General features: G+C 41.1%; 1 protein-coding gene across 3 annotated transcripts in view; it reads right to left on the bottom strand.

The window, feature by feature from the left end:
* Positions 1 to 2841: 2841 nt before the first annotated feature.
* LOC106089926 (disintegrin and metalloproteinase domain-containing protein 10) overlaps positions 2842 to 23444 on the bottom strand; it is a 535999-nt gene continuing 515396 nt past the window's right edge. The window contains exons 7-12 of one of the 3 annotated variants that reach the window (XM_059364438.1): positions 18950 to 19096; positions 18020 to 18415; positions 16906 to 17952; positions 16280 to 16835; positions 7513 to 7945; positions 2900 to 2985 (exon numbers count right to left, since the gene is read on the bottom strand). In XM_059364438.1, coding sequence (XP_059220421.1) covers positions 7791 to 7945; positions 16280 to 16835; positions 16906 to 17952; positions 18020 to 18415; positions 18950 to 19096 — 2301 coding nt within the window. In that variant the 3' untranslated portion in view covers positions 2900 to 2985; positions 7513 to 7790. Of the gene's footprint in view, positions 2986 to 7512; positions 7946 to 16279; positions 16836 to 16905; positions 17953 to 18019; positions 18416 to 18949; positions 19097 to 23444 lie in introns of all 3 variants that reach the window. The other 2 variants (XM_059364439.1, XM_059364440.1) reach the window with 2 other exon arrangements.

The following is a 23444-nucleotide window of genomic DNA, read 5'->3' on the forward strand; positions in this document are numbered from 1 at the left end:
GCAAAGAGTAGATTTAGTACTCATTCCTTAGGGATTAGTAAGTTTAAGTGCACTTTTCTAAGGAAAACGGTAGTTTTAGTACACTTTATTTAATTCAAGGGTAGTGTTAGTACACTTTCCTTACAAAAAGGCTAGTTTTAGTACACTTTTCTTAAGAAAATGGTAGTTTAGCACCCCTTCCTTACGAAAGAGTAGATTTAGTACACATTCCTTAGGGAACACTATGTTTTAGTACCCTCTCCTTGCAAAGAGCGTGGTTTTATGACCCTTTCTTTATGAAAAGGGTAGTTGTAATACATTTTCCTTACGAAAAGGGTAGTTTAGTACACTTTTCTTACGAAAAGGGTATTTTTAGTACATTTTCCTTAAAAAGGGTAGATTTAGTACCCATTCCTCAGGGAATAGTAAGTTTTAGTACCCTATACTTTCGCAAAGGGTGTTTTAGTACCCTTTCCTAACGAAAAGAATAGTTTTAGTACCCTCATAGGGAAAGGGTAGATTTAGTACCCTTTCCTAACGAAAAGAGTAGTTTTATTACACTTTCCTTTGAGAAAGGGTGAATTTAGTACCCTTTCTTAGGGAAATGGTAGCTTTAACACCCATTCCTTAAGGAATAGGTAGTTTTAGTACCCTTTCCTTTAGGAAAGGATAGCTTTAGTACACTTTTGCTAAAATGAATTTTTTCGTCAAATTTGAGCATCAAAAATTAAAAATATCCATAGGGTTACCCCGTTTCCTAAAAAAAAACGACAAAAGGATTTTCGCAGAAGTCAATTTTTTCGCCATAAACTGTACAAAAGTTAACATTTTCATAGGGTTCCCCCTATCCTAAAAAAATGGCAAAAAAATCAAAAATAGAAACTTTAAGAAATGCTGTTTATTTTACCTCCTTAAATATAGAAAGGAGGATTGCTTTTGGATTTTCGAAAATCAAAGCCATAAAGGAGTTACAGCTTTTTCAACCTTAACCATAAACTACACTACCATAAACTAAAGTAAATAATTTCCATAGGGTTACCCCCTGTCCTTAAAAAAATGCAAAAAAAAATCAAAAGTAGAAATATCAAGAAATGCTGTTTATTTTACCTCTTTGAATATCGAAAGGGGGATTTCTTTTGGATTTTCGCAACTCAAAGACATGAAGGAGTTACAGCGTTTTCGACCTTAAAAATTACAAGGTCGAAAAATTAAGTTTTTGCGATTTTTTTTTTCAAGAAAAACTGTGAACTATGGCTTCAATCACGTCGGGGAGTCTAACTCACGTCCCAAATTTCAGTATTTTATTTATTTATTTATTTTTATTTAATGAATAATAAAGGCCTGCAAATGTGACATTTTTCTCTTTTAATGCCATCTGTCGAAAACTAAACTCGGCAACAACGTCGAGGCGTCTAACTCACTTCCCAAATTTCAGCATGGGGTAATATAAGGCCTAATATTGTTTGTATGTATTAAATGAATAATAAAGGCCTGCAAATGTGACATTTTTCTCTTCTAGGGTCATATGTCGAAATATGAAATAAATTTTATAATAAAGGCCTATGGCTTCAATCAGCACAGTTATGGAAAGAATATGTGTTGTATAATCCCGGGATGCTCTCGGTGTTTTGCATTTTCCAAGTCGGGAAAGATTTTTTTTTTTTTGCATTTTTTAGATATCTAGTATGTGATTTTCAGCTTCGAAATGAAGAAAAAACACCAAAAGGATTTTCTTTTGCTAAGAATTTCCTTGAAAGTGACTGAATTGTGTTAGTTTGCTGTTAACAGCAGATTTTTTAAAAGCTGTTGACAGTAGTTTTCTTTTGGGAAATCCTTATAATAATTAAATATGGGGAACGGAGTATTATAAAACCTTACTAAAAAATAAGCTTAAAAACAATTTTGTTAGCTAGAAAAGCTGGAAACAAGTATGCATGCTGTTAACAGCTTAGTATCTTGTTGGGGTTAAGAAATGCATACATTTGGTATCTTTGAAATTGTGACCAAAAGTCCTTTGATTTTAAGTTTTTTTTTTTTTTATAAAATATAAAGAATTATAAAGTTTTTATTAAAAATTGTGATAAAATTGAATAAAATTAAGTTTAATAAAATTGAAAAAAAAAAAAAATATTTAAATTGAAGAAAAAATTAAAAATTAGAAGAAATGACATACAATCTAAAAAAAGTCTAAAAAGATTATCCCAAATACTGGTTTGGAGAGAAATTTCAAATTTTCATGATTTTTTTTACATATGGCCAATAAAATTTTTTTATAAATTGTAATTTTTTTAAGAAAAACATGATATAATAGATTTACATAGATAAGACTTTTATCTATTGAAAGCCATCATATGTGAAAATCATAATAATAAAAGTTTAAACATATTCTTGAATTTTTAAAAATATTTAAGGAAATCTAAAAAAGTACCATTGATTAAAAGAACAGAAAATTATAGCTCTAAATTAAAAATATGAAATTTACATTTACATATGTATATAACCATTAAAAAATATTCTTAAAATTGTAATCATTTCAAGTTTAAAGTTAAGAGTTTAGAGTTATTCCAATCTCTTGTTTAGCAAAAAAAAAAAAAAAAAAATATTTATATACCATGAATTTTCCACCTATCGTTATTAACATTCTCGTTTGAAAAAGACGAAAGATTAAAGCAAAAAAATATATAGTAATAATTTAACAAATTAAATTATAATAATTAGCATACAAAATATTATTTATATTTAATTTGAGTTCATTTGATTTTTGTATTTTTGTTGTTGGTTTGTTATTAATTAAACTAAAATTCTGCGGCTGCGACTGGTGCTGTGACTGTAGTTGCCCATGCATTGCCGATGTCCTTGCCTCATGTGTCTGTCAAACCTTATTGTTGGGCACTCGTGAAGTTGCCTCATATGCCCCCCGGCCCAGAGCAGCATAGGCATCGGCATACAAGTCAGGATTATGCATCGATGGCGGTCGATTATAATTTACTGGTTGCGGAACGACGACTGAAAAAAATGTTGATATGAAATATAAAAATATTAAAAATTTCATTTAATGGTGTTTAAAAAAAATAAAATATTATTTTTTATGTGATTGTTAGTGTTTTTTTTAGTAAAAAAATAATAAATATAAAAAAATAAAGTATTTCAGTAAAAAATAATTTTAATTAAATACAAACAAAAAACTTTAAGGAGATACATGCAGATTAAAATTTCTTAAAATATAAATGTGAAAAAAATATACTGGTCAACAAAATGAAAATAAGTTGGAGGTTTCTTCTGATTATTAGGGGCACCTATCTTAAATCAAAATACGGTGGAAAATACATTACTTATGAACCCCATGACAGTCATATCAAAATAAGTAAAGTCCCATCGGTACCAAACTCTTCAACAACGTCGAGGGGTCTAACTCACTTCCCACATTTCAGCATGGGATAAGGCATTATTTTATTTATTTACAAGCCGCACCGGACCCGCTCCGCTGCTCCCTCTTTAACTCTCTAATATCTTTTTAGGGTGGTGACACTTCGCCCTAAATGTGGATATCGAATTCGTGCCACCGTAGCCTATGTCTGCCTATGACGCTGAACGCCTGCGTTCTAATCCTGGCAAGAACATCGCACAAAATTTAAAGCGATAGTTATCCCCTCTAAATGCTGGCGACATTTGCGAGGTACCATGCCATGCATGGTCATGTAAAAAATTTTCCCCAAAAAGGTGTTGCTCTGAGGCACGCACTCGACTAAAAAAAGGTCCCTTATCATTGATAAACTCAACTTGAAGCGGAGAGCACTCATTGATGTGTGAGAAGTTTGCCCCTGCTCGGTTCCTAGGCAAATTTTTACTCTACTCCCAAATGCCTTTCTTTTGAATCCTATATTACCGTATTGGTAAATATTTTCGGTTTAGGTGGTATTTCGGGAGTTGTCACTTGGCCATTAAAGAAAATATAAGATTCGTGCTCTACTATTAAAAACATTTCATATGAGCCCCTAATGGCATTATCGGTAAATAAGTCCTGTTTGAGGGTGGGGTCTTTGTCCCAAAATTGAGTATCATTTTCCTGAAAATCAATTAATTTTCACCCCAAATAATAATAATAGCGAGGTATTTTGAGGTGGGGTGGTTCCCCAAACTCATGGCTCTTCAAATGGGTATCAAACTCGTTTTGTTCTCTCAAAAACCTTTCGTTTGAGATCTATATTGTCGTTATTGGTCTATGTATGCATTTGGCGGGTTTTGGGCGGCTCCCGACCACAACAATAGAAACCGCGTTTTTTTTTTTTTTTTTTTGACTGTAAGAGTGCGAAAAAATTTCGAATGAATCGTATTACCAATTTCCAAGATCTGGTGTTTTTGAAAATTAGGGTAATGAGAAGTGCTTTTTAGGGGAGGGATGGCACCTCGACTATGGATATCAAATTCGTGCTCCACTCCCAAATCCCTTTAGCTTGAGCCCCATATTGCCTTGGTCGGTAAATGTGATCCGCGGGGGGTTTTTTGGGGTCGGGGGCGGCCGCCAGCACTTTGCCTTAAAAAAAAAATAACAAATTCGTTTTTTTCTCCCAAATACCGTTGATTTGAGCTCCATATTGTTATAGTCGGATATAAAGTTCAGTTTAGGGGGTGATTTGGGGAGGATCCCCAAACATTTGGCTCCAAAATTGGATATCAAATTCATTTTCTGCTCTCAAATACCTTTCCTTTGAGCCCCAAACTGTCGCAATGGCTCAATTAACCTATTTGAATTTCATTTGAGTCCCATATTGCAATGAACGTTGAATATATCCGATTACAGGAATTTTAGAATTGGGGCGGCCCGCTGGGTACTTGGAACCAAACCTTATTACGACATTCGTTTTCTTGTCTCCAATAGCTTTCATTTGATATCCATATTGTGCCCATCGGTTCACTTTTGGATTTGGGTGGCATTTTTGGGATAAGGGGGAGGGACCGCCCTCATCCGATACCAAACAATTATATAACCTATGTTTCCGACCAACCTACATAGCCCGAGTTTCACATAGTCATGGTAGGTTATATGCGCATTTGGGGTGTTTTTGGGCGGTGGGGTGACCCCCAAAACTTCGATCTGATTTTGCATGCCAGATTCGTAATCTACTCCCAAATACCTTTCATTTGAGCCCCATATTGATATAAACGATCAATTTGTCTGCTTTAAGAAGATATGGTGCTTGGGTGATACTTGGTACTTGTACCGGCAGATCGGTGTATATGGCAGCTATATCGAAATTAAGTCTGATTTGAACGATTTTCGGTTTGGATGGGTAGGCTTGGTACAACTCACCATTCAAAATTTCAGCGAAATGGGGTAATAAATGCGGCAAATATGGGCTTAAGACTAAAAAACAGCAGATGGGTGTATATGGCAGCTGTATCGAAATATAGTCCGGTTTGGTTCGGACTTGGGTAGGCATAGTACAACTCACCGTTCCAAATTTCACCGAAATCGGCAGATCGGTCTATATCCCTCTTACCCCAATTTTCAGGAACACCAGATCTCGGTGATGGATGGTGCGATTTAAGCGAAATTTTGTGTGCTCTCTTAAAGTAAGCTAAAAATAAAGATTTTGGTATCCAAATTCCGGATGGGGTTCCTAGGGGGCAGCCCTACCCCCCAAAACCTTCCAAGTATATATATATATATAAATAGACCAATCATAGCAATATGGGACTCAAATGAAAGATATTTTAGAGTAGAAAACGTATCTGCTATCCATTTGTCGGATTAAGTGTTTGGGGGACCGCCCCAAACCCCAAACATCCCTGAATCGGACATATTTACCGACCTTGGCAATATGGGACTCAAATGAGAGGTATTTGCGAGTAGAATACGAATTTGGTATCCAAATGAAAGACTAAGTTTCTGGGGGTGCACCCCCTCCGCAAAACACCCCCCCCCCCAAACAGGACTTATTTACAAATCATGGCATTATGGGGCTCAAATAAAAGGTATTCAAGTGAAGAATACGAATCTGATATGGGACCAAGCCCCTTCCAAAAACAACCCTCAAAGGGGATAAATTTACTACAATAGCAATATGGGGCTCAAATGAAAGGTCTTTGGGAGTAAAGCACGAATCTGATATCAATATTAGGGAAAAAGTGTGTATGGGGCCACCCCACCCTCATAACAACAACCATATAGGACGTATTCGCTGACCATTCCAATATAGGGCTGTAATAAGAAGTATTTTAGAGTAGAACACGTATCTGATATATATTTTCAGTGCCAAGTCACTGAACGGCCGCCCCATTCACCAAAACACCCCCGAAACCGGTCATTTTTGCCGACTATGGAAATATGGGGCTCAAATGAAAGGTATTTGGGAGTAGGCCACAAATCCGATATCAACATTCGGTACCAACTGCGTAGGGGACGTACCACCCCCATAACAACGTTTTTGCTTACCATGGAAATTTTGGGTCTTAAAGGGAGTGGATCTCGATATTGATAGTTTTTAGGGCCCATACCCTAAACCGGACATATTTGCTGACTTTTTCAATAAGGGGTTTAAATGAAAGGTATTTGAGATTAGAAAATGAATTTGATAATCAATTTTGAGGCCAATGGCAATATGGGGTTCAAATAAATGATATTTAAGAGTAGAGCACAATGCTGATATATTTTCAGGGCTAAGTGTTTGGGGGACCATCTCACGGCCCAAAACACCCCTAAATCGGGCGTATTTACCAACCACGTCAATGTGGGGCATATTTACCAACCACGTCAAATGGGGTCTACCCCTATCCTAAAACACCCCACAAACAATAATTATTTACTGATCATCGCAATATGGGGCTCAAATAAAGGTATTTGGGAGTAGAATACGAAGCCGATATCCAAATGTGGGACCCCGCATTTGGGGCACAGCCACTTTCCCAAAAACACCCCCCAAAGAGTAGAAATTTTGAGGCCAAATGTTTGAGGACGCCTTATACCATAAACTCCCCTTAGACCAATGGCAATATGGGGTTTTAATAAATGGTATTTGAGAGCATGGCTGTTGTTGTAGTAGCAGTGTGTGGTACAGTGAGGCGGCAGCCCCTGCCGATGAAGGAATTCATCGGGTCAATCCGGTATATACAACCGGCTGCCATGGGCTTGTGAGAGCATGGTATTTAACTAAAAGCTCTTTGATTGTCGAAAATAAATATTCAAAGGATAATTTTGTTGCATATAAAGTAAAAGAAGGCGCAGCGGAGCGGGCCCGGTTCAGTTAGTGTTTAATATAAAATTGGCTGTTAGTTTTCAACGATTTTAACCAACATTTTGTTAAGGTTAGGTTAGTTAGTAGCTAAAATGTTATAAATAATAAAATATATCACTAAAACATGCACAAACAGTAACAACAACAAATCATATTTTCAAGCAGAAACATATGAAAAAAACAAAAAAAAAAAACAACAACACAACAAACCAAATTCTAAACAAGCACTAACTCTAAAAGGGAAAATTATTTAAAAAATAAAATAAAATAAAATAAATAATTATTTTATAAACATTACCAATTGTGAGATCATTATGATCATGTACATAATTATCTTTTATCTATTCTTGTTTTATCTTTTGCAACACATAGATAGATAGTTATTGTTAAAGGTTGATATAAAAAATAAATCGTGTCTTTTTCTCTTTTTGTTTTTGTTTTTTTTTTTTCGTGTGATGTATTATCTCCTAGGTAGGTGATGTAGTTTGGGTTTTAGGTTTTCGTTTTCGGTTTTTTTTTTGTTTGTTTTGGCTTTAGGAAACTTTTATCTTAATTTCAGTCAGTTCAGAAATCTATTTAGTAGACAATATTACGTCGACTTTTGCCCGTTTTATTGGCTTGATCTTTGGATTTGTGTTGGCCTTTGGCATTCGCCGCCGTATTTGCCGTAGAGGAGGAGGATGTGGAAGTTGTGTTTGTACGTGATGAGCGGGATTTATTGCGGACTTCAACTACAACAAAATAAGGAGTGTGGAGTAAAAGTTTGAGTTTTTTTGTTTTTTCGTAGGTAGAAAAAAATTAAATAAAAATGTGTAAATTTTATCTAACATAAACATACTGGAGACACATATAACACATAAAGGAGTTTAAATTAAGAAATTTAAAAAAAGCTAATTTTTCCACAACAAAAATGCAAAGACATTTAACATTCTTGTTTAGAAAGTAAAATTTAAATGAAAGTAAAATTTAAACAAGGTATTGCCATTGTGTCTTTGTTATATGAATGTGTACAAGGAATGCTAATTCTAAGTAAAAAAAAGGCTTTAAAATTATTTTAAGAAAAATCAAGAGATATGGGAACTTAGCAGTTATACCCTTTAATTATTTTACAACAAGTTATAAGTAAAAAGGTGTTAAGTTTGGCCGGGCCAAACTTTGGATACCCCCCACCTCAGGTATATCTGTAAACCAAAATCCGGGGAAAAATGCACAATTTATGCCCACAAAGCAGCTTTAACGATATATGGTCCGATTTTGGCCAAATTCGACACGGATAATGACTGGTCTAATAAGTACACGTCACATTGCTAAATTTTGTAGAGCAAATTATTGGTCTTTTAAGTAGCTATATCTAAAAATAAACCGATCTGAACCACATACGACAAGGATGTCGGGAAGCCTAACATAAGTCACTGTGTCAAATTTCAGTGAAATCGGATTATAAATGCGCCTTTTATGGCCCCTAAACCTTATAACGAGAGATCGGTCTGTATGGCAGCTATATCCACATCTGGACCGATTTGGACCAAGTTTCCAAAAAATGTCGAAGAGCCTAACACAACTCACTTTTCCAAATTTTGGCAAAAATTGGACAATAAATACGCCTTTTATGGCCCCAAAACCTTATATCGAGAGATCGGTCTGTATGGCAGCTATATCCAAATCTGGACCAATCTGGGCCAAAGTGAAGAAGGATGTCAAAGAGCCTAACACAACTCATTGTCTTAAATTTCGGCGAAATCGGACAATAAGTGAGCCTTTAATGGGCGCCTCTATATGGCCACTATATTCAAATCTGAACCGATCTGGGCCAAATTGAAGAAAGATGTCGAAGGGCCTACCACAACTCACTGTCCCGAATTTCGGCGACATTGGACAATAAATGCGCCTTTTATGGCCCCAAAACCTTAAATCGAGAGATCGATCTATACGACAGCTTTATCCAAATCTGGACCGATCTGGGCCAAATTGAAGAAAGATGTCGAAGAGCCTAACACAACTCTTCGTCCCAAATTTCAGCAAAATCCTATAATAAATGTGGCTTTTATGGGCCCAAAACCTTAAATCGAAAGATCGGTTTATATGGCAGCTGTATCCAAATCTGGACCGATTTGTGCCAAGTTTCAGAAAAATGTCGAAGGGCCTAACACAACTCAATGTCTTAAATTTCGACGAAATCGAACAATAAATGCGCCTTTTATGGCCCCAAAACCTTAAATCGAGAGATTGGTCTATATGACAGCTATATTCGAATATGGACCGATCTGATCTAAATTGAAGAAGAATGTCGAAGGGCCTAACACAACTCACTGTCCCAAGTTTCGGCGAAATCGGACAATAAATGCGCCTTTTATGGGCCCAAAGCCTTGAATCGAAAGATCGGTCTATATGGCAGCTATATCCAAATCTGAATCCATTTGGGCCAAGTTTCAGAAAAGTATCGAAGAGCCTAACACAACTCACTGTCCCAAATTTTGGCGACATCGGACAATAAATGCGCCTTATATGGGCCTAAGACCCTAAATCGGCGGATCGGTATATATGGCAGCTATATTCAAATTTGGACCCATCTGGGCCAAATTGAAGAGGGATATCGAAGGGCCTTACACAACTCACTGTCCCAAGTTTCGGCGAAATCGGACAATAAATGTGCCTTTTATGGGCCCATAAACCTTAAATCGAAAGATCGGTCTATATGGCAGCTATATCCAAATCTGAATCCATTTGGGCCAAGTTTCAGAAATATGTCGAAGACCCTAACATAACTCACTGTTTCAAATTTCAACGAAATCGAATAATAAATGCGCTTTTTATAGGGCCAAGACCTTAAATCGAGACATCGTTCTATTGGGTTACCCAAAAAGTAATTGCGGATTTTTCATATAGTCGGCGTTGACAAATTTTTTCACAGCTTGTGACTCTGTAATTGCATTCTTTCTTCTGTCAGTTATCAGCTGTTACTTTTAGCTTGCTTTAGAAAAAAAGTGTAAAAAAAAGTATATTTGATTAAAGTTCATTCTAAGTTTTATTAAAAATGCATTTACTCTCTTTTAAAAAATCCGCAATTACTTTTTGGACAACCCAATATATGTCACCTATAACCAAATTTGGACCGACCTAGACCAAATTAAACGAGAATATATATAGGAATAATTATCCTATTTTATTATAACTCCACTACTATATCCGTAGCTATATCGTAAAAGGGGCTAGTCTCGATCATATTTTATTCAGGTCCCAAGAACTCATATACAAGTATCATTTTCAGCCAATAAATCTGCTTTTTATGGGTTTAAGACCTAAAATTCGAAGATCGGTCTATATGACAGCTATATCTACATAGTCTGATCAAACCATATTTGGGTCCGATTTTGGAAGGCCTAAAACTAACTCACTGTTTCAAAATTCAGCGAATTCGGGTAATAAATAAACCTTTTAATGGCATTAGACCCTTTATCGGTAAATCGGTTTATATGGCAGCTATATCCTAATATAGTCCGATCTAAACCATATTAAGGTCGAATATCGGGAGGCTCAAAACAACCCACTGTTTCAAATTTCAGCGAAGTAGGATAAAAAAATAAAGCTTTTATGGGCTTCAGACCCTTTATCGGTAGATCGGTCTATATGGCAGCTATATCGAAATATAGTCCGATCTAAACTATTTTTAAGTCAGATGTCGGAAAATTTCGGCGAAATCGGTTAAAAATAAAGCATTTATTGGCTTCAGACCATTTCTCGGGAGATCGGTCTATATGGCACCTATTTCTAAATCTAGTCCGATCTGAACCATATTTAGGTCGGATATTGAGAGGCCTGAAACTACTCACTCTTTCAAATTTCAGCGAAGTCGGATAAAACATAAAGCTTTTATGGGCTTCAGACCCTTTATCTGCCAATCGGTCTATATGACAGCTATATTTAAATATAGTTCGATCTGAACCATATTTAGGTCGGATTTTGGGAGGCCTAAAACTACTCACTGTTTCAATTTTTAGCAAAATCGGTTAAAAATAAAGATTTTATGGGCTTTGCGCCTATATCGGCAGATCGGTCTATATACTAGCTATATCCAAATATGGTCCGATTTCGCCCGTTTCAGAACTTAACCAGTGTGCATCAAAAAGACGTATCTGTGCCAAATTTCAGCTCAACATCTCAATTTTTAAAGACTGTAGAGTGGTTACAACATATGAACGGACAGACACACAATTGCAAATTTTGCCCATTAAGGAACAGTGGCAAACTTCTTACATATCAATGAGTGCAGTCCGATTCAAGTTTAAGCTTAATGATAAGGGGCCTCCTTCTTGTATCCGAGTCCGAACAGCGTGACGCAGTGCGACATCTCTTTGGAGAAGAGTTTTACATGGCATAGTACCTCACAAATGTTGCCAGCATTAGGAGGAGGAAAACCACCGCTGAAAATTTTTTTCTGATGGTCTCGCCAGGATTCGAATCCAGGCGTTCTGCGTCATAGGCGGACATGCTAACCTCTGCGCTACGGTGGCCTCCTGGACAGACACACGGACATCGTTAAATCGTCTTAGAATTTTACGACGATCCGAAATATATATACTTTGTATGGTCGAAAATTGATATTTCGATGTGTTGCAAACGGAATGACTAAATAACTATATCCCCTATCTTATGATGGTGGGTATAAAAAATTGTCGAAAATAAGATTTTTTAGTTAAATGCTACACTGATGGAAAAATGACGGTACTTTGCCAATACCGCCTGGTATTATTTTGTTCGCGTCATTGGCAAAGATTTTTAATACCATTTGGTATCAATTCAATACCAGGCAACTGAGGCTATAAAGAATTAACGGCGTCATATTTGTTGTTGTTGTAGCAGTGTGTTGTACACTGAGGCGGCAGCCTTGCCGATGAAGGAATACATCGGGTCAATCCGGCTGCCATGGGATTAGTAAACAAATAAAATGTTGTTTTTTTCGCCATGTGTATCAGGGACGCCCCACCTCATAAACTCCCCCTAAACCACACATATATACCGACTATAACAGAATGTAGCTCCAAAGTGATTTTCGGGACTGCAGTATGAATCCGATATCTACTTTTGAGGCAAAGAGTTTGGCTACTCCAATCCACCACCAAATCCAAGAGAATGAAGTAGATCTAACATCCAAACTTTAATGGGCGGACCCTCCCCTTACCCCTTTTTCCAAAAACGCCAGATCTGGGAGATGGGTCGGATATCTAGGAGGCAGCCCCACCTCCAAAGCCACTAACCAAATGGATGACCAATGGTGACAATATGGGACTCAAATGAAAGGTATCACTCTCCAAACTCTCAAAAACACCCCCATACCGGACATATTTACCGACCATAGCAATTTACGGCTCGAATGAAAGGTATTTGGGAGAAGAGCACCAATATAATATCCACATTGCCGCGAAATATCTGAAAGGCCGTATCAGCACACCCAAACAGGACTTATTTCCTAATGTGACCGTATAGGGCTCAGATAAAATAAGAGAGTGAAAGAAGGCGCAGCGAAGGGAGCCCTGTCCAGCTAGTTGTACATGAATTTATTTGAAAACCACAATCTGGGAATGGTAGCTAAATCGGACAAAATTTGCGGCTTCCAGGGGCTCAAGGAGTCAAATCGGGATATCGGTTTATATGGGAGCTATATCTGGTTATACACCGATTTGAACCATACTTGGCACAGCTATTGGAAGTCATAACAGAAAACTAAATGCCAAATTTCAACCAGATCGGATGAAAATTGTGGTCTCCAGGGGCTCAAGAAGTCAAATCAGGAGTTCGGTTTATATGGGAGCTATATCCGGTTTAATACCGATTTGGACCGTACTTGGCACAGTTGTTGGAAGTTATAAAAGAACACTACATGCTCAATTTCAGTCAAATCGGACAAAAATTCCAGCTTCCAGGGGCTCAAGAAGTCAAATCGGGATATCGGTTTATGTGGAAGCTATATCAAGTTATAGACCGATTTGGACCCCACTTGGTACAGTTATTGGAAGTTATAACAGAACATTACATGCTCAATTTCAGCCAGTTCGGATGAAAATTGCGGCCTCCAGGGGCTCAAGAAATCAAATCGGGAGATAGGTTTATATGGGAGCTATATCAGGTTATAGACCGATTTGGACCGTACTTAACACAGTTGTTGTAAGTCATAACAGAACGCTACATGCAAAATTTCAGCCAAATCTGACAAAAATTCCAGCTTCCAGGGGCTCAAGAAGTCAAATCGGGAGATCAGTTTATAAGGGAGCCATATCAGGTTATAGACCGATTTGGACCGTACTTGGCACAGTTGTTGGAAGTCATAACAGAACGCTACATGCAAAATTTCAGCCAAATCTGACAAAAATTCCAGCTTCCAGGGGCTCAAGAAGTCAAATCGGGAGATCGGTTTATATGGAAGCCATATCAGGTTATAGACCGATTTGGACCGTACTTGGCACAGTTGTTGGAAGTCATGACAAAACCCTACACGCAAAATTTCGGCCAAAGTGGAGAAAAATTGCGGCCCCCAGGGGCTCAAGAAATCAAATCGGGAGATCGGTTTGTATTGGAGCTATATCCGTTTTTAGACCGATTTGGACCGTACTTGGCACAGTTGTTTGAAGTTATAATAGAACACTACATGCTCAATTTCATCCAGATCGGATGAAAATTGCGCCCTCCAGGGGCTCAAGAAGTCAAATCGGGAGTTCGGTTTCTATGGGAGCTATATCAGGTTTTAGACCGATTTGGACCGTACTTGGCACAGTTATTGGAAGTTATAACAAAACACTACATGCAAAATTTCAGCCCAATCGGACAAAAATTGCGGCTTCCAGGGGCTCAAGAAGTCAAATCGGGATATCGGTTTATATGGGAGCTATATCTGGTTATAGACCGATTTGGACCTTGCTTAGCACAGTTGTTGGAAGTTATAACAGAACACTACATGACAAATGTCAGCCGAATCGGACTAAAATTGCGGCTTCCAGGGGCTCAAGAAGTCATATCAGGGGATCGGTTTATATGGGAGTTATATCCAAATCTGAACCGTTATGGCGCATTAGCAATCCCCAATGAGCTACATCAATATTTAGTATCTGATCGAAATTCCAAGCGGCTGGCTTTATGCGTTCGACCGCTATCGTGATTTTGACTGACGGACGGACGGACATGGCAAGATCGATTCAGAACATCGAGGCGACCAAGAATTTATATACTTATTTGGTCTTAGGCGAATATTTCCAGGCGTTACAAACGGAATGACTATATTAGTAAAGCCCCATCCTATGTTGGTGGATATGAAAATTGTACTCAGCTGTTCACATGACCTCACCTTATAAGTGCATCCTGAAAGAGTCTTTTCGATTGGGTTGCAAAGCCTTGCTGTCAAAGCCACCTAAACTATGTCACTCGACTCATTTGCCAATGAATCGCTGATTTATTAAAGGGAAAATAGCTGATTTGAAACAAGTAAAAGAGTGCAAAGTTTGGCCGGGCCGAATCTTAAATACTCTCCACCATGGATCGCATTTATCGAGTTCGATGCGCGGTATCTCTTTTTTGGCAAACAAAGAATATTAAATAAGAACTGTTATGCTATTGGAGCTATATCAAGTTATAGTCCGATTCGGACCATAAATGAATGCTGAATAATGTAGAAGTCATTGTGCAATATTTCAGTTCATTCGGATAAGAATTGCGCCTTGTAGGGGCTCAAGAAGCAAAATCGGGATATCGGTTTATATGGGAGCTGTATCAAGCTATAGATCTATTCAGATCATATTGAACACGTATGTTGAAGATCATGAGAGAAGCCATTGTACAAAATTTCTGCCAAATCGGATTAGAATTGCGCCCTCTAGAGGATCAGAAAGCCAAGATCCCAGATCGGTTTATATGGCAGCTATATCAGGTTATGTACCGATTTGCGCCATAACTAGCACAGTTATTGTAAGTCATAACAAAACAACTCATGCAAAATTTTAGCCAAATCGGATGAGAATTGCGCTCTCTATTGGCTCAAGAAGTCAAGATCCAAGATCGGTTTATATGACAGATATACCAGATTATGAATCGATTTGAATTATACTTAACACGGTTGTTGGAAGTGATACCAAAACACCTCGTGCAAAATTTCAGTCAAATCGTATAAGAATTGCGCCCTCTAGAGGCTCGAGAACTCAAGACCCAGATCGGTCTATATGGCAGCTATATCAAAACATGGACCGATTTGAACTATACTTAGCGCAGTTGTTGGATGTAAAAACACCACGTGCAAAATTTCAGCCAAATCGGATAAGAATTGCGCCCTCTAGAAGCTCTAGAAATCAAGACCTAAGGTCGGTTTATATGACAGCTATATCAAAACATGGACCGATTTGGCCCATTTACAATCCCAACCGACCTACACTAATGAAAAGTATTTGTGCAAAATTTCAAGCGCCTAGCTTTACTCGTTCGAAAGTTAGCATGCTTTCGACAGACGAACGGACGGACAGACGGACGGACATGGCTAGATCGACTTAAAATGACATGACGATCAAGACTCTATATATACTTTATGAGGTCTCAGACGCATATTTCGATGTGTTACAAACAGAATGAAGAAATTATTGGGTTGCCCAAAAAGTAATTGCGGATTTTTTAAAAGAAAGTAAATGCATTTTTAATAAAACTTAGAATGAACTTTAATCAAATATACTTTTTTTCTGAAGCAAGCTAAAAATAACAGCTGATAGCTGACAGAAGAAAGAATGCAATTACAGAGTCACAGGCTGTGAAAAAATTTGTCAACGCCGACTATATGAAAAATCCGCAATTACTTTTTGGGCAACCCATAGTATACCCCCATCCTATGGTGGAGGGTATAAAAATTGACAAACAAATCGAGTGACAAATATTAAAATTTTTGTGGGCTTTTGCTAGTTAATTGATTATCTTCCTAATCCCAAGTCTTAGTTCCCATATCTCTCTTTCTCTTCGTTACTCATCTAAACTCTCAAAACTTCTTTTGATAGTAGCACTAGTTTTTGTTTTTTTTTTTGGATGAAATAATAGCACACCTTTCGGCGCATAATATGCTTGTTGTGGCAGTTGTTGTTGTGATTGTTGTTGTTGCGTTTGTGCATTGGACGGCAGGGCGGGTAAAGGCATTTGGGCGCGTGATAAAGCACCCCCACCAGCACCACTTGATGATGATGAAGCCGGCCCAGCAAGGGAGACACCACCATTACCACCACCCATATGTAAACCTCCACCACCTACAACCACATTGGGATTGTTGGATGAAGGGCCCACACTAGGGGGCATATCGGCATACCCATGTTGTCCGCCCGAACGTGAACTGCTCGGTTGTCGGGAGCCATTGGAACGAGAACTACGGCCAGCGCCGCCACCACCACCTCCTGAAGATCGTCCACCACCACCTGAGGGAGGGCCAGCAGCAGCACTACGACTGGCATGACTGCTGGAAGGAGGCAATGCCACTGCAGCGCCACCACCACCAGCACCGGGACGATGATGACGATCCCAATCAGGAGGATAGTTGCGATGGGATCGCGCATCATGCACAGGCGGTGGTATGCTGCGTGGTCCAGCACTACGGCCATGCGGATGACGCTGTGGAATAGAAAAGAGAAATGGGTTTTAAAGGATTTCATTTTTTGATTTTTCATTTCTAAGGACTTACCATGCGTCTTAGCGTATTCATGGGAGCTCTTAGCGTTTCCGAGATTCTACGAGCCCTGCGCTTCTTAGGATTTGAGCTGGGCGTATGCACCGCACAGCATTTGATGAAGATGCCCATCACAATAATGAAGGCAATGCTCATTAAGACCACAATATACCAATTCTCGGTTATCCATTGGGCCACCGTCAACAAAGTCTCCTTGTTGAGCAGCAGATTCTTCAAGCGCACCAAGGGCCCATCCGCATCGACGGCCCTACATTTGAGGAACACATCACAGTAACCTTGGAAATTATCACATGGCGAGCCGGGTCGCAAACTAATGCCCCCATCGGGTAGGCCAAACAAATGGGCAAATTCAGAGGTGCTGCGGCAGGTGGTGGTATCATTACCATTCTGGCAGGCCAATTCGCACAAACGCCGCTTGTTTACATGCGGCTGCTGTTGTGAGGTCAAAAAGCATTCGGACATATTCCACAGTAGACAGATGGAGCCGGAACATTCACCCTTAATGCAAAGAGCAGTGCCATTATTGCACTTGGTCTTATCATCTCTGGGCTTGGGCTCAGGGCATTCGGCTGTGGTGCCATTACAGCTACTCGACCAGGAACACTCGGTCTCCTCTTTGCATTTCTGATGATAGTTGGAGGGCACAAAGGTGCAGGAATTGGGCAAACAGCAGGGACCCTGCGAGGGTGAGCATTGGGTCTTGGCACGTCTAGTACAGCCTCTGGCTGAGCTATTGAGCGAGAGATCATATTCACTTATCAGACGAGGATAGCAACATTTATCCTTGCACTCATCTTCGTTGAAACCACAATCGCATTCTTCGCCCTGTTCAACGATTTTGTTGCCACAGAAGGCTCCCTCGGAGACCTTGAAACAATCGCGCTTTATATTGCCCACCAGGACATCCAGCACATTGGAGATATTGCGTATGGAGCAGGAGGAGAATTTGGAGTTGTTGGGACGATCACCGGAGGTGGCACTGGCAAACATAATGAAATTGCCATTCATGCCACCGGGACGGCATTCCTGGGGATAGTCATGCTGCAAGGAAAGGACATTTTATAAAGATTTTTTTTTTTTTTGCTGATTGAAAAACCTAAACACTTACCGGTGAACCAAAATTATGGCCAATCTCATGGGCCAATGTCAGCTGGGATACCTTGGGCGGCACTCGACTATTGTAGTTGACAAAGGTGATGATGCCTGTATTCAAGGAACGCTTGGTACTCTGATATTGCCCACCCACTGTCTCAGTGTAGGTCTTATATTTCTCACATATGCCACCCGAGGCCCCCGAGGCACTGGCCACCCAGGCCAGACCCAAGGTGCCGCCGGTAAAATCGCGATAGGTAAAAACATAGGCCAAACAAAAATCCGAATGATCCTCCAGAGAGTGAAGATTTAGGAAATTCGAGACATCCATGTGCTCATTGCAGAATGCATTGTGTGGCCCATTGTAGGAGGTGCGACATGCCGAATCATCATCAATTTTGATGCGTTGCACCTGTTGCAAAAAAAATGGGAAAAAGGAAACGGAAATGATGATTAATGCAAATGAGAATCGCGCTGCCATTAAAAATTCAAAGCCATAAAGAAAAAACCCCAGCGGAAATTGCTGTTTAAGCCATTAATCAAGTGAATGGCTGAATATCCTGTTGGCAAAGAGTGAGTCCGAGCATTTGTTTTTCTCATTTCATCATGGTTTTATGCAGCAACATACAAAACAAAAGCAAATGTCCATATTTGTGGTCTGATGATGAATTAATTATCTTGTCCAAATGCCAACAGGGATGGAGCGAGTATAACCAAAAGGTGAAATTGTGTAATGAAACCTGGAGGGGTGCCATTATGAATGCTGCTGATGCTAACATTCCATCAACCCTTGGGCTGATTAGCATCACTTGGCACCTCAACTCTCTGTGTTGTTGCATGTGGTATGGCAATGTGGCCATTAACTTTCAAATCGATGCTCCCAAATTCGGATGACACAAATAGTGGTTCGTAAAATAGCCACACGTACTTGCCCAAGCATACTTACCTCAAAGCGTATATTACGATGCTCGGTGCGTCCATCGAATTTTGTATTGCGGTAAATGTAATTAACCGCGGTGACATGATGGGCTATTAGCGAAGTGATTTCTTCGCGTGTCTTAATGTCCCTTTCGTATTTGTGACTGCGATCATGCTGTAAGGAAGAAGCAAAAAAAATAGGATAATTAGATATGAATAAGAAATAAAATCAGAAACTCATGATTTAATATCTTTGATTTGAGAGTCCGTGCATTGTGCCACAGAACGACAACTAATTTTAGTGAAATTCTGTCTAAGTCAATCCAGGGATGGGAAATTTCAAGTTGGTATGACTGCTTAAGATCCATAGATCCAACCCTTTGTCTAGGGTCCTTTTTATACAACCTTGACTTATAACGAAGGGTCCACAATCCCATGGCAGCCGGTTGTACGCACCGGATTGACCCGATGGAATCCTCATCGGCAAGGGCTGCCGCCTCAGTGTACGTGTTCGTCTTTTTTCGTCATGGGAGAGGCACATCCCGGAGTGCCTTCTCCGCACGCCTTCTGGTCCGGGATTGAAAAGAACCCCGGACCCTGGTTCTGTTCCGTTTGCCAGAACCGCCTTCATCATCGGTCGGTGTCGGTGAGGTGTAACCGGTGCATGGAGTGGGTACATTTCCGATCTTGCTCTGGCCTAACTTCACTACGGGTGTATAGTCATACTGGCTATGTCGCAAGGTGCTGTGCGAACATGGCCAGCAGTGGGTCACAAGCGTCGTCGTCGTCGCCTTCGTGCGAACATGGCCAGCAGTGGGTCACAAGCGTCGTCGTCGTCCTCGTCGTCGCCTTCGGCGTCCTCGTCGTCGCCTTCGGCGTCCTCGTTGTCGCCTTCGGCGTCCTCGTCGTCGCCTTCGGCGTCCTCGTCGTCGCCTTCGGCGTTCTCGTCGTCGCCTTCGGCGTCCTCGTCGTCGCCTTCGGCGTTCTCGTCGTCGCCTTCGGCGTCCTCGTCGTCGCCTTCGGCGTTCTCGTCGTCGCCTTCGGCGTCCTCGTCGTCGGACTATGTGACCCCCCCGACCTCTCCCGTACGGCAATTTACACAACGCAGCATCCTAGCCCTAATATTGCCAGGCCAGTGCCGGGAAATGTATCGTTCTTGCAGTTAAACTGCAACGGACTGCGTGGCAAGATCGATGAGATCGCGGAAGAGCATATTGGTCGCAGCGATCCAGGAGACATAGCTGATCAACACCTGCAGCTTGCGCAGTTGCCACGGTTACAATGTACTACGTAAGGATCGCTCAAGGAATAAAGGTGGGGGATTGGCCTTCGTTATACACCATTCTGTGCAGTATAGACCTATCTCGCCTGCGCTTGACGCTATTGACCCCTACATGGAATGTATGGGGATAGCAGTCAGGTCTGGTACTGCCGAGATAGAGATATACAACGTGTATATACCGCCGGTTGGTAACTGTGTCCTGATTAATGGCCAGCCTTACAACCCCGACATAAGTGGGTTGCTATCTGACCACAATCGTCTGGTTCTGGGGGATTTTAATGCGCATCACACGTCATGGCATTCTCCCCTAGGTAACGACCAGCGTAGCATAGCTTTGGCAGAGCAGATTAAAAGCTCCACGTTTTGCACGGTGAATGAGGATGCCCCCACTAGGATTACGAGGGGGTGCAGCAGCTCGCCAGACATCTCAATTGCATCCCCTGATCTCCAGAGTGGCGTATCCTGGCAAGCCGTCATCTCTATGGGGTCAGACCACCTCCCCATAATTCTCACCATCGACCGATCACCCGACTTCATAACCACTGAGCGTCGGACGTTTATCAATTATAAGAAGGCCGATTGGACTGGCTTCAGAGAGTATACCAATCGCCGCTTCAGTGAACTGCCACCCCCCTATGATGTGCTTGTGGCCGAGAGGAAATTCCGAGACATCATTAACGCAGCAGCCGCTCGCTTTTCAACCAGCCGGTCGAATACCCCAAGTGCGACCCAATTTCCCGGCGCAAGCAGTGCTACTCGCAGACGAGCGTGATGGGATTCGTGCTATGGACCCCGCTAACCCCAGAATCAGCGAGCTGAATGAACATAAGCGGAATTTGTGGCTGGAACACTTGGAGCAATGTAACTAAGGTACCGGTGCAGGCAAACTGTGGGCCACTGTTAAGTCACTCTCGAACCCCGGTAGACGGGATGACAGGACCTAAGTCACTTTTGGCGAGATAACCGTGGCTGATCCGAAGAGATGCGCCAGGTTGTTCAACCATCAATTTATTGTGCATCCCGAGAGAGACAGGGCAAGGAGGAGAGCCATTCACCGTATTCGTGGTCTCCGAGCCGATGAACAGCCATCACAATTTACCGTGGGCGAAGTTACGAATGTCATCCGTGGCGCCAAATCTTCTAAGGCGTTGGGTCCCGACGAAATCTCTACATTGATGTTGAAAAATCTGGATTCACCTGGAGTTGAGTACCTTGCCACTGTCCTCAACCTGTCTTTTGCACACTCTTATAGTTCTCGATGTCTGGAAAATGGTCAGAGTGATTCCGCTACTGAAGCCTGGTAAGGACCCGAGTTTGGGGGAGTCGCACAGACCGATCTCCCTTCTCTCACCAGTGGCAAAGACGCTTGAGGCATTACTCCTCCCGAGCCTCGTAGAAGAATTTCCTTTTCGCCGAGCATAAACATGGATTTCGGAGACTGCACAGCACAACAACAGCATTGCATGCCATCACCACACACATTTGCCGTGGCTTCAATCAGCCCAGGTCATGTGATAGGACGGTCATCGTGGCACTGGACCTTTCGAAGGCAAGCGACACGGTTAGCCATGCCAAATTACTTGAGGACATCGCCAACACGTCCCTCCAGCCAGGCCTGAAATGATGGGTCGCGAATTATCTGTGTGGTCGCCAGTCATTTGTGGAATATAGGGATAAGATGTCGAAGCACCGTAGAGTGAAACAGGGAGTTCCCCAAGGTGGGGTGATATCTCCGGGACTGTTTAACCTCTACCTATCCTCTATTCCACCCCCTCCAGACGGCATAGAGATCGTATCATACGCGGACGATTGTACGATCATGGCATCAGATCCCCCCCCCCCCCCACCCATTGATGATATCTGCAAAACGTTCAACGTCTACCTCAACGAGCTTGCCTCATATTTCGCTGCAACAAATCTGAAGATATCCGCCACCAAATCTTCAGCCACACTGTTCAGCCACAAATACGCGTGAGGTGAATACTGAGCTGACTGTGATGGTCGATGTAGAAATGATTCCGACCATCAAGTGTCCCAAAATACTTGGCGTCACATTTGACAGCTCTTACACTTTCTCCTCACATGCCACAGCAATCTGCAATAAAGTCAAAAGTAGAAACAAGGTCCTCAAGTCACTCGCTGGCAGCACTTGGGGTGCAGACAAAGAAACCTTGTTGACCACGTACAAAGCAATTGGCCGGTCTGTGGTAAGTTATGCAGCGCCAGTGTGGTCTCGTCAACTTTGTGACACGCAGTGGAATAATATTCAGATCCGAACTGCGACGCGCTGTCTCCTCAGCTCTCATGTGGACCACCTCCATCAGGAGACAAAAATCCTACCAGTGCGAAGACATAACTACATGCTGTCCAAGCAATACCTTTTGGCTGTTATCGCAGAAACCATCCAAATCATCATCTTGTGGATAGATACCTACCGCCCAGAGGTTCACGCGTGAGGTTCAGCGCTACAAGAGAGAACCTCTAGATCAAGCGGGTCTTAACAACATTCTTGTAGACATGGTAGCAGATGCGGTAATTGGCTATCGGGTGAATGTAGTCCTTGGAGAACGACCGCCTCCCATTGCACCCGAAGAAATCAACCTCCCCCGGCAAACCAGAGTGGTTCTGGCTGAATTACGTTCCGGCAGATGCAGCCGCCTCAATTCCCACAGAGCTAGGATTGATGCCGACGTGCAAGATGTATGAACCCGATTGTAACCAGAGACCACACGATACACGTCACCTGTTTAACTGCCCGGCCAGACCCACTCGACTCAGACCCAGATCCCTGTGGACGCGCCCCATCTTAGTCGCAGAGTTCCTGGGTCTTGACACTCAACAAAATCAAGCAGACGAAAGATAGAACACAATAAACTGCTACAACAACAACGAAGGGTCCATATATTTGGAGATGTCCGAGATATATCAGAGATGGATGGACTGATTTATACGGCAGTTTGTTTGTTAGCAAAAAACACAAATTCCATATTTTAATTTGCGAAGTAGGGGCATTCATCGAATAAGTGGTCTCTGAGCCGATGAATAACCATTAAAATTTGTCATGGACGGAGTTACGAAAATCATCTTTAGCGCCAAGTCGACCAAGACCCTGAACCCAGACAGAATCTTTACAATGATGCTATAGAATTTGGAAGTTCGTAGGAGTCAAAGACATGGCACAGATCCTCAACTTGTTTCCGAGAACGAACTTTTTTTTTTTTAACAGAATGACAACTAATTT

Source organism: Stomoxys calcitrans, chromosome 3 (assembly GCF_963082655.1).
Source record: "Stomoxys calcitrans chromosome 3, idStoCalc2.1, whole genome shotgun sequence".
NCBI classification, from domain to species: domain Eukaryota; kingdom Metazoa; phylum Arthropoda; class Insecta; order Diptera; family Muscidae; genus Stomoxys; species Stomoxys calcitrans.